Source organism: Aphanomyces astaci (genome assembly GCF_000520075.1).
Source record: "Aphanomyces astaci strain APO3 unplaced genomic scaffold supercont1.14, whole genome shotgun sequence".
NCBI classification, from domain to species: Eukaryota; Oomycota; class Saprolegniomycetes; order Saprolegniales; family Verrucalvaceae; genus Aphanomyces; species Aphanomyces astaci.
In genome coordinates this window covers 1,270,344-1,282,488 of record NW_009798277.1, presented here as the reverse complement: position 1 = coordinate 1,282,488, position 12,145 = coordinate 1,270,344, and the positions used below count along the sequence as shown (strand labels likewise).

At 46.4% G+C, this 12,145-nt stretch overlaps 3 protein-coding genes across 3 annotated transcripts; 2 read left to right on the top strand and 1 right to left on the bottom strand.

Moving 5' to 3' along the window:
• Positions 1-2,193: 2,193 nt before the first annotated feature.
• On the top strand, positions 2,194-4,019 carry H257_07227 (hypothetical protein; the record flags this gene model as incomplete). The annotated part of the gene is made up of 2 exons (XM_009832679.1): positions 2,194-3,265; positions 3,334-4,019. The coding sequence occupies 2 exons, from the start codon at positions 2,194-2,196 to the stop codon at positions 4,017-4,019; spliced, it is 1,758 nt and encodes a 585-aa protein (XP_009830981.1).
• Positions 4,020-6,571: 2,552 nt separating this feature from the next.
• On the bottom strand, positions 6,572-8,256 carry H257_07226 (hypothetical protein; the record flags this gene model as incomplete). The annotated part of the gene is made up of 2 exons (XM_009832678.1): positions 6,572-7,060; positions 7,816-8,256. The coding sequence occupies 2 exons, from the start codon at positions 8,254-8,256 to the stop codon at positions 6,572-6,574; spliced, it is 930 nt and encodes a 309-aa protein (XP_009830980.1).
• A 285-nt stretch (positions 8,257-8,541) lies between these two features.
• On the top strand, positions 8,542-9,030 carry H257_07225 (hypothetical protein; the record flags this gene model as incomplete). Its single annotated transcript, XM_009832677.1, has 2 exons — positions 8,542-8,728; positions 8,804-9,030. The coding sequence occupies 2 exons, from the start codon at positions 8,542-8,544 to the stop codon at positions 9,028-9,030; spliced, it is 414 nt and encodes a 137-aa protein (XP_009830979.1).
• Positions 9,031-12,145: the final 3,115 nt, after the last annotated feature.

Here is a 12,145-nt window from a genome sequence, read left to right as displayed (position 1 = left end):
ATCCTACAATGCTTACAATTAGGATATATTCAACACAATCAGGACAATTTCGAGGTGCCAAAATACTATTTTAGACTTGAACAACATTCTTTATTTGACTTATGCCGCAACATCAACCCCTGATAGTTGTAAAGCCGAAAGATGTTTTCACGAAACGACGTTGTACGGAAGAGGTAGAAGCAGCTGACGGTATACTTTGGTAGCAGATCCCATACCCCATTCAGCCGATTGATGTACTAATGGTCTGCAGGGCTAAACGACATATTAGGGGTCGACGCTCGACGTCGCCTACCTTCAAGGGGGTTCTGGTCTTACCAGCGCAGCGTCCTTCAGTGGTGAAGGCAGAGTCCGTTGCGACCTTCATTCCGACCCCAACTTTCGCGCAATCCGTGTTGTGGACGGTGGCTGTCATCCATGCCCCGCCATGACACACAGGGACCCTTGGCGGGGTCCCTTGGTGCCAATCCTGTGAACCGACGCGTTATATACACTCTAGTGGTACTAGTAGTAGTATTAGGAGCTAGTTGAAGTGTCGGTTGGGAGTGGTCACCATGGTCAGCCAATCAGTGGCCACCTGGGACCACCTATGATTTCTACAGAAGCTCACTCCTAGTTTTGCTCTGGAATGACATAACAATCAAGTGCGAGGTTCACGGGACCCCATTTGGTTGTTTGTGTTGGTGAAGTGCGGGAAACAACACAAAGTTAACTTTAGTTCTAATTACCTACAACTGCGAGACTGACAGCGATGACGCGCTGAAAAAATGGCATAAAATGGCCGTTTTTCGAAGAAAAGTTGCCAAAATCGAAATATTTCATTTTTCGAGATTTTGTGCATCTGGGTGCCACCAAAGTTCAAAACTTATCCCACAATTTCTTGAGAAACGGGTGTTTTATGGTTAATTGGGTTCGGATTACTCCGGAGTATCATTTTTAAGACATTCCTGTCAAGTTGTGCATTCTGCCAACCCTGTGTCTCCTCTCTTTCACTCACGTCTGTTCTAGTCTATCCGTCTCAGTCTTGTACCCATCATGGGCGCATAAAGCACTCATAAAACGGACGGTGACTCTCAAGATCTGGCCTATCACAACCCACTTTTTTATGGAGGTTTGTGTTCACGTTGAAGTCTTGCACTAATCCATTTTTTTTCCATAATTAGGAGTTACTAGTACACGTGAATGCATCCACTGGGATAAACTGTAATGTGAGTTCAAGACAGATGATATTGGACGGGATAAACTGCATCTAATCATTTCATCCAAGCGCATCCAACTGCATCCAGATGCTTACTAGTACTAGTACACGTGAATGCATCCACTGGGACAAAACTGTAATGTGAGTTCAAGACAGATGATTTTGGACGGGATAAACTGCATCTAATCATTTCATCCAAGCGCATCCAACTGCATCCAGATGCTTACTATTAACTGTAAATGATAACCCAAACTCAATTAACCGATGTCCCACATCGGTTATGAGTTTGGATTATTGGGTCGAGTGGGTGATCTCGGGGGTTCAAAAACAACGGGATTCTCACAAAAACAATTCAACTGGCATGCAGACAACTTTGTGTTCTCGGGGGTTCAAAAACAACGGGATTCTCACAAAAACAATTCAACTGGCATCCACACTACTTTGTAGATTCTTCTTCATGGGATATGAGACATTGGGAAATTTTGGCTGACTTGCCAAAACGATGTAGTGGTATGGCATAATTTTATGAGGTAGCATCCAGACCAGCCCTTAGCTTTATTAGGCTGAAATCGGTCCTATATAGGGTAGTATCCATGTTGAAATTTGGAAGGGATTCTCACAGGCACAATCTCGGCCGATGTGATAAATCCTACGTCGAAGTAGTAACGTTATGCGAAGTGCCGCTTTTCCGGAGACTTGAAGTAGTAACGTTATGCGAAGTGCCGCTTTTCCGGAGACTTGACTAATCAAATCACTCCGGGTGCCGATATTTTTGCTTTTGGCCCGGATCCGCGTACCCTAGACACCGAATAAATATATAATTTGACCAATAAGCGTTGAGTAAAAATACAATGTTCAGTACTTCGCACGCCTTTTTGACACTTTTGGTCAATCTACTACTTGAACTGACCCTCAAACAGCATGAGAAGTAGCCATGGCTTCCACGCTTGGCCGAAAGAGTTGGCGAGGCCGAGTCGTGCACTCCCCAATTTTCTCCGATGAAAGTACCATCGTCGCTTGCTATCGCTGCCGCGTTCGCCGCCTCGTCCGTGGCAGCGCTGGACGCCAAGTTCTACGGCATCAATTACGACACCCGTACCACGATCGACGGTGGGTGCAAGGATTTCCTCACGATCGCCGAGGACTTCAATGTTCTCAGGCGAGTCACCGACTACGTCCGCATCTACGGGATGGACTTTAATTGCTCCAAGAGCGTGCTCGAAGCCGCCCGCGACAATGCACTCAAGGTCTGGCTCGGCCTATGGAGCGAGGTCAAATCGACTGACGCGGTCGACTCATTCCCGTCGCAATATGACGCCTTGAAGAGGCTCGTGAGTGATGAATCGTTCAAAAGCGACAAAATCCTCGGCATCCAAGTGTCGAGCGAAGCCTTGTACCGGTACTACGTGAAAGGGCCGGGCAACAAGACCGGCAGCAGCGACCGCCACGGCATCAACACCGTCCTCGGCCACCTCAAAACAGTGCGAAGCCACCTCCGCGACCACAACTTAACGTTCCCCGTCGTGATCTCCGACATCATGGACATGTACACGAAGTTCCCCGAGTTGTACGACGAGGTGGACGTGGTCGCTGTGAACCAGTTTTCGTTCTGGGAGAACAAGGCGGCGGAAGAAGGCGCGCACTTTACGTTCAAGCGCTTCCAGGAACAAGAGACACGCGCCAAGCGCGCCGGCAAGCTCATCCTGTTGCACGAAGCTGGCTGGAGCACAGCGGGTGAGCACCCCATCGTCACCGAGGCTTCTCCCCGGGCCCAAGGCGTGTTCACGCAGGACTTTCTGACCCTGGCGGCGCGCCAGAACCTCAACGCATTCTACTTTGCCGCGTTCGATTTGCCGTTCAATCCGACCGATATTGAACGCAACTTTGGCATTCACTACGCTAACCGCGAGTTGAAGCGATGGGTGGAGGAAGTCCACGTCGGCCCGCCGCTCGAAGCGGTCCGCCTCAGGGCCGGAGACAACGTGATCAAGGCGCACCGCTACTGGAACGCCGACGACGACTCGGTCAACGAGAACTTTGGCCGCGTGTATGCTGCGAAGGCGTCAGTCGGTCCATCGGGCGTCTGGGATGACGAGATCTGGCTGCGGGAACCTAAGTCCAACATGTTGTACTCCAAGAGCTCGAATCTGTGCTTGGAATCTTCGAGCGAGAACGACACGCAGACTTGGAATATGTTGGGAACAACAATACGCAGACCCTGGGCACGTCCCCCTGCTCCAACGTGACCAACGATCAAAAGTGGAGCTTTGTGAACGGCTACATTGTGAGCCAGAATGACGCCAAGTTTTGCATCGACGTGGACGTGCACGGGAGCTGCCAAACGACCCCCAACGGGAACCTCGTTGTCAAAATGTCCCCGTGTAACGTTACCGAGGAACCGACCAAGCCGAACTACATGTACCAGGCAGCCCACGAGCCCCTCGAGATCGGCATCAAGACGGACGGCGGCGTGCTGACCGAGTTGTCCGGCAAAGTGACGTGGCAAACCAACCGCCGCACTGACAGCCACCAGTGGTTTTACGATCCCGTCACCCGGAGTATTAAGAACAGGGCCTCCCTCTTATGCTTGGACGCGTCCAAGCGCATGACCGGTGGAGATGTGCTCTTGCGCCAATGCAATGCCGCCAACGTCAACCAGAAGTGGGTCTTGAACGACATCACGGGCCAGATCCATCATGCAACGCACTTTGGGTTTTGCCTCGGCGCCCCTGACGACGTCGACGGACTTGTGTACTTGTTGTGGTGTGATAAAAACGATGCCAACCAACAGTGGAACATCAAGCCCATCCGTCTAAAGACGTAGGGACAGCTTGGAGGCACGCACATGCATGAATGTACCGGTATCGTTGGAGCTCAACGCCAAGCGTTGGGCAGCTTTGAGATATCTAACAGTAAAGTATACCGCTCCATCCCAAATCACTGACACGTTTTATATTAGTTGTGAAATGCAGCAGAAAACAATCAATTTTATTACTTCGAAGTAAAAGTTATCTAGCGTAAATGACCAATTTATGATCGCTCCCTGTGAGCCAATCGCATCGCAGTATTGTTTCACTAGAAAGCCTCCAATAGATTATACAGCGTGAACTCGATACGTTACACACGCAAACGAATTATCCGGACATTCGACTTGAAATACCAGGAATTGCTCAGGGATCGACGACAACAATGCAAGATGATAGATACCTCTTGGTTGGGAAGGTACCCCGAAAGGACAAGAATTCCCGCCCGAGCTTAATCAATTCGTATCCATTGTACAAACTCATGGCGCCTCCCTACAAACATCACGATTCAAGTAAGTTACCGGTACGCATACTGAAGTAGGATGTTTACCTCGCAGATAACCTATAATTGTTAATTGGTCGTCATGGATAGTGTAGTATGCATGTTTGTCACAGGTGTTGAAGCCGACATAGACCTATCGTATTCCCCATCTACCTATACTTTCACGCGCTGACGCCATGGCTTTGCGCATCACAGGCACTCAGCAACCGAGACAACACTTAATTAACGATAACCTCAGCTTACCCGTCCTAAAATGAAACGATTGGAACAGGTTATCCGGACCATGTGTTGGAACCATCCCATCAAATATTCTTGAAATACACAACCTTGTAAATTTATACTTTACCTGGCCAGAATGAATACCCTTTCCGCGCAATTTGTATGCATGGAGGCATACACAGTTCAAGGTTAAAAAAGTGATCCTAATTGGTCCTCAAAAATCGAGTAAACTTGCTTGGAAAGTTGGATTTTTGTATTAGAAGGACATCTTGAAATGTAATACTTCGATGATGAAATGAAAGCACTGTGTTCGGTTGTTAAGAATCACTTCACAAAATGTGAAAAGCCTTCCTGTGAGCCGAGATATGCGAATTTTACGGTACTACTCCGAAAAAGTGATCATAAATTGGTCATTTACGTTATGAATGATGGTGAATTTACTGGCTGGAGTTGGGCTTTTTGCGGTGCGAATTATCCTGAATTATCAGTCCATTACAATACTGGAGGTTGTTATCCGAACACTATGCGGATATTCTGGAATGCAGTGGAGATGCTCTTACAGTTGAGCAATCACACGGAAGATAACATGAGGTGATGTTGACATCTCTCTATTTATGATGCACGTCATCTAAAAACTTCCAACTGGCCAAATCGAAGAGTGGAGGTTTTATTATCGTACAATTAATGTAGTTAACTGTAAACCCAAAAACCAAAACGTTAAATACCGATTTTATGCGTTTTATCACTGCAGTGGGAGGTTAAAGGTCCCAACTGCCTCCGGATATTACATACGGATAAGAGTCACATACAAAAATCAAAATACATCTCAGCGGCCACCCCTATGGCCAAATATCCATGCGCCCATGTAAAATACCACTAGGTAAATATCTATTTCTGGACCAATTCATCACCAAATTTGAATATGAGACGTAGAATTTCTTCACCACATTGAGATCTATCTCTCAATTTGCTGAAATTTTAAGTAATGAATATGAAATAGAAGTCAGAAAATTTTGTGAAAAGTTGGTAGTTTATAGGTGACGGGCATCATATACAGCCGAATACAACATTTGAGACAATCTCCATACATTCTTCAAGTCTGGTGAGCATTTAAAATTATAAATTTATGGGTTCAGCGGCTGATTTGCATACACATGCAGTTTTTGAAAAAATGGCAATGGAGGCCTTCCAAAACGAACACAACTAACAGTAAAGTTTATGACAGTGAACTTTCGCATCTGTGACATTTTCCGTTTAATAATACACTGTACTCCTTCGCAAGATGTTGAGACCGTTTTCTGGTCTCAACAAATCAGTGGTTTGCGAAGTCGCAGTCGCAAACATATACTCTATAATTTGATAGTATTGAGTTCTAAAAGTACAATTCAGGATTCGATGTCCAAGGGTCGAGGAAAGAGTTGGTGCCCATCGTAGGTTGACCACCTACTCAACCAAGTTCAAGCAATCTTACCTTAGGTAAGAACGGGTGCAAGACGAGTTCAAGTCGACCCCGACAACATTCCACCAGTCAGACAGCGATGCGCTTAATCGTAAGTTTGCCCAACTTCGAAACTACCAAAAGCTCACTCGAGACCCCGAATACCAGGACGCTCGTCTCTCCGTCGTTCCACGAACCGGGGGAATTGTGTCCCCCCAGATAAGCGTGCAATCAAGGCCATAGCACAGCACACTCGTGATAAAAACGCTGTGCAGCCATCCTTTCAGTTTACTAGCGTTTTGTGATATTACATATACATACCATTGTAATGTTCATTTTAGAGATCAATGCTCGATGGTTCTTGTACGCGTAGATTCTTGCCGTCAACGAAAGCAAACATGTCCACAAGTGGCTCATGTAGGTTCGACTTTAACGTCCAGTAAGCCTGCTTCGTCTTTGATGGCCACATTATCGCAGCCTTTTGCTCTGCTACAAGTGCTGTCTCCGCACGGCTTAAACCCGGGAAACGTACTGGGAGTCAGGGCAAAGAGCTCTTGAAGCGATTTTGCTTCAACCTCTGCCGTGTAGAAATGCAACAACATCGCAAGCACTGCGTGCTTGTGTTGAATGCGGGGACGGCGGCCGCCGCGCCTTGGTCCGGAAAGTACGGTGTACTCTTGTTGGAAGTGTTGCAGGAGGTTGTCGAACGCCGCAGGGGTGATCAATTCAGTGGTCACGAAAGAACCTTGGTCACGCGATTGGTTCATCACGTTCCAAGGAGAATCCTCTTGGTTCTTGAGAAGTGCAATGGACTTGACGTAGTTGCGTTCTTTCAGATGTCCTCGAATCTTGATGGCACACATCACTCGACGGAGGCGCTGTTGTCGTGAGGGCCACAAGGGCTAAAGCAAGCTTCATTGTGAATGGCAAAAACGATGTCGATTACCAATAATTAATATCCAATAAAAATCATTTTATGGCATCTTATTGCCCAATACCATTGGGTGATGTTTGCTACAAAAGCGATTGTTTTTGGTGGTCACTACAATAGTATCCGCCTGACTTCAGTCATCAAAGTCATTAAAAATACACCTTTTATCCGGACAAAATATACTACCTCTGTCCGGAATTAGTAGTGGATCGTGAAACATCCGGATAATAAACCGGGAATAAGTATTAGGGCTCCCTGGTCCACAGCTGTAAGTATCAGAATAATTTAATAATGAGAGTCAAGATTATCGAAATATCGAAAACTAGCGGTATCCTTTAATAGAGGAGTTCAAGGTGAATACGAATAAACTAATACTGTCCCAGAGTACCCCCAATCGAAAGAGTGAATCAAGAATCCAAGTTTATTACTTTATCCAAGATATCCATGATGTAACCTATTTATCCGGAGTGCGACCAAGTTTGATATTTTATCCTATATAGTACTTTGGATGTAACGATTCTATCCGGAATTGGGTTCCACTCTTATCCGGTTTATCCGTAATATCGTACACTTTGTCCGGAATTTTCACATTATCTGCACCCATGTGTGATTCATTTAGATTTGGAGAACAACACTCATCCAGTATGAGCAATTCGTAATAAATTGCAATCGTTGAAATACTATTCAACATATTGCAGGTGAATTACTCGCGATATTTGTTGCAACGATTTTCGTGAAGAATTCTTCGATGTTCGTGCTGGTCACGGCGTTGCGCGAGCGGTTGATTGTTTGTGCCATGCGGGTCGTGAGAAGTGGCTGTCGCTTTTGAAAGCTCTTGTACCAGTGCCGGCTGACTACTGGGCGCTTCAACTTCTTGGCCAACTGGTTCGCCTTGTTGACAATGTACGCTTGAGTTGGTGGGCGTCCTTTCGTTTGCATTTTTGCAATCCAAATGAACAGGTCGTTTTCGACCTCGGTAGGCACACGAGGCTTAGGCCCAGGACGCTGCGGGGGTTCGTCGTTCCAGCGCTGATCAAGGTGGCGCTGCAAGGACGTGCGTGGTACATGGTGCAGTTTCGCGGCGGCAGCAATGCTGGAGCCATTGTCACAGGCTTCGATCGCGGCTTCCATAGCGGCCTGATCGTTTTGCTTTCGTTTTGAGCTCATGATGTCAAATGCATAAGTGATGAGTGATCTTATGAGCTTCAAATTTTCGCGTCATGGGGCTCGCGCCTCCACTACTGTTCGGATAATTCATTCTCTTTGAATTTATTCTGTGTGCGATATTGGGTTTCAAAAGTATTTCAGTATTGGAGTAAGTTGAACTTGATTGGCTGGTGTACCCTGTCCATAAATTGGCGCATGTCCATAAATTGACTCGTTGCGTTACTGCTGGAAGCATCCCAAGAGCATACACGAGTGATACACATTTCTCGCGGCCGGTTCAACCTCATGGCACAAAGCTATTCAACGTGCGCCTTCCACTTTTGCTTTAAGAATATCGAGATTCAGCAATTGAAAGTGCTGCTGGAGATTCCCGACCCGATAATCACGCCCCAGCGCTACAACGCAAGCGCCGAGGAGCTGCTCGCGCTCATCGTACTCCTCGTCTGTTCCGGACGCACGAAGGGCAGCAAAGGTTTGTTCTTGAAAAGCAGACATTAAGTCGTCATAGCGTTTTCGTGCTCCGTTGACCGTTATGGCTTGGTCATAGATGCGTTGGACATGCTTTGTGACCTCTGTCCAGCGCTTCTTGACCTCGTCATGGGGCGCTTCAAACGGCCGAACATGAATGACTTCCTTAGGAAGCTCGACGTCGGTGCACCCCTTAAAGCGGAAGCTGTCTTATGCTTCAGCACGGACTCGGACTCTTTGTCCTCTACCACATCGTTGTCGTCCATACTGTACTCCAAGAATGTCACAATGAAGTGTCAGTTGTGAGGTTTTATGACAATGATTTTTCTCGAACAAATTTGCCTGTGGATGGCATCTACCGTTATTTGTTCACAGTGATTTTTCCACAAAGAATTACTTGAGTATATATAGCAAAATCACTATAATGCTCGTCTATTTATGTGACTGTGAGTTCATGCAAACAGGCACGAAATACACTCGTGACACGGTACATAACGTTAGCCACACAAATATTATTGCCAAAAAACACTTCTACAGTAACGTGATCGACCATTGATCGGCCAAGGTGTTTCGTCCAATTGAAATTAATACGATGTTTCATTGGACAAAATAAATCCTTGTGATAAGTTTTACCTGTATAATATGATGGAGGTAAACAATTCAACGTTGAACAATACTTGCAGCTCTTACTCTGAGTCCGTATACCTGTTGAAATTTAGTAAACCTTTGAGACATAGTCTTTGAATTTTTGGAGCGAAAAATTGACCCAACTTTTTTCAATACTTAATTCAAGTGTAAATTTTGGCCGATCAATGGTCGACTGTGTAAAGTGCCGAACTTTGACATTTTTTTGGCCTGCCAAGTATTGTTTAAATCGATACATTTGAATATGCCGAGAAAGAGCTGTCCGTCAGCTTTCCGGAAATGTTGGTTTCAATGAAATGCCATGAAAACCAATTGAGATATTTTAGTTTGAAAATTTTGAAAATTTGGCTGATCAATGGTCGATCACGTTAACGTAGATGGCCAATTTACTAGTATGGTGCACTTGAAAGAAACCTCGTCGCAGTTACTCGTCTCCCAGGACTGCGATTTCGATTCTGAAAAGTGCTGCATGAAGCCGAAACGATACTTCTGATCATTTAATCGGCTGAATACACTTCATCTTAACGTTAGCGGTCATTTACTTCGATTTCCACTCAAGTCAATGCAAAATAAGACGGATGGTTTGTGCTGGCTGCACAGTTTAAGCTTAAAATCTTGTATGCTGTTTTTGCATATTTTTTGGTAATTTCATTTTTCTAGTGATTCGATTGGCTACAATCAACGACAGATTTTAAGGAACAATTTGTTCTTCGATTTCACCATGACAAAGAAAATTCATTGGACGAAGGACTTCGAAATTCGATTGATTTGTGGCCAACCAAATTGCAGGCCCTACAATTTGAACAATTTCAAACAATCACGTATTTTAAATTGATTGGATCGATGAAGCGCCTGTAATGACAAGCGTTTGACGCGATAGCGCAGTGGTAAAACATGTTGTGTCTTGAGTGAGCCCCGGGTTCAAGTCCCGGGCGCGTCGAACTTTTTTCCGAATAGCATACAAAGTGCAAGATTGTTTTTGCCGAAGAAAAGTTCATTGAGGAATAGCCATAGCAAAAATACGACGGATTTCTTCCGGCGAAATACGAGCCCATGTCTTAATGGCACGGTGAATCATCACCAAACGCTTTTGCTGCGCTGGTACAGTCATGAGATCTACATCTTCGTCACTATCACCACCCTCGATGAGATCTTCTTCGAGCCACAAACTGCGCAAGTGGCGTTTAAATGGGGCCATAACCCCAACGTCCAATGGCTGCACAGCACTTGTGGCATTCGGCGGGATGGCTGCCACAACACAACCGGCCTCTTCACTGGCGATCTTGACTCCTTCCTTGCTAACATGCCGGTCGAAGTTATCGAGCAACAAAACTGAGGGCTCCCGCACTTGTGGCTTCAACACTTTACGAAGGTACATGGCCCAGACTTGTGAATCCATCCACGCACTCTCTTGCACTGCGTAGTGGTGACCAAGTGGGTACGACTCAAACTTATTCGCTTCAATGGCGCCACCGGGCATGCCACGCATGATGAACAGGATGGGGAGCTTCTCGCCATTCGCACGGGCACCCAGCACAGCTGTCATGCGGTACGAGTGCTTTTCGCCGCTCGCAATCTTCGCCGTACCACCGTGTACCGACCAAATTGCATGAGGTGGCACGTCGTACGTCATACCCGTCTCGTCGACGTTGATGATGCTGTCACCGCTGAACCCAGCGAACGCCTCGTGGTAGTCAGCAGCGAACGTGCTTCGGATGGCAGCAAGGTCTGCTTGGGTCTTCTTTGACTTCGCTGGCTTCTGGCGTGTAAAGCCATGACGGTGGCAGAATGTTTGCAGCAGTTTGAGCAGCGACTGGTATCCACAATTCTTGTTCGCTAGGTAGCCGTCGAGCCACGCGCGATGGTACCGCTTGAGGTAGTTGACGAGGTGGGTGCACGTTACAGCGCGTTCGGCATCGCGGAGCTTGCGCATGAAGGCTTCGAGAGCGGCCGTGTCGGGGATCTCTTCGGGTCGACCAGCACCATTGAGGTTGAACTGCTTCGCCGTGCCGTCGAAGGCGAGGAGCTTGGTGGTCTGGTTGGCCCAGCGTGCCAGGTTGCTCTTGGGGATCCCAGTCGCCGCCTCCACGTCTCGAGTTGAGGCTGATTGTAGCGCGCTAAGCATGGCTCACTTCACAGCCTGGGTGTAGCGTCGTCTCGGCTTCTTCTGGGGACTGATTTTGTTGCGGCACTTTGGAGGCATTCTTTGAAGTGACTGGATGTGTCGGCATCGCCTCCAAGTGCCCGCGAATTTTAAATGTTTCCGCGGCAAACCATCCTTCGACCAATCATCGAGCATTATTTGCTTATTTGAATTTAATTGGTTAATTTTTCCAACCTTGTTGAAAACTTCGGGTGTCCCTTAAAATCCGTCGTTGATTGTATTCCAAAAATCAAGTAATTCCATTGGCCATTTTGAGTGCACCTTAAATTGTCCCGTGCCCCATAAACTGGCCATCTACGTTAGCAAGCATCATGAACAACCAACCTTCTCCAACTACAGTACCTAAATCACTGACACTGTTTGCCACATAGCGGTTTTGTTTCTGGATCCTTCTCCAGTATTCCAGAATTTTCACAGGTAATTTCAAGTTAGCAAAATCACTCTATTATTGACTTGTTAATGGAATTCGCAAGGTGAGCCACCTTGCTCCTTTTTAATATCCAATCAGAATCCATCACACCTTGTTTCTTACACACGATTGGCTATAACACTGACAGAAGAGGTTACAATTTTGAACTTTGAATTTTGTACTCTGGAGTAGAGCTTTGTGCT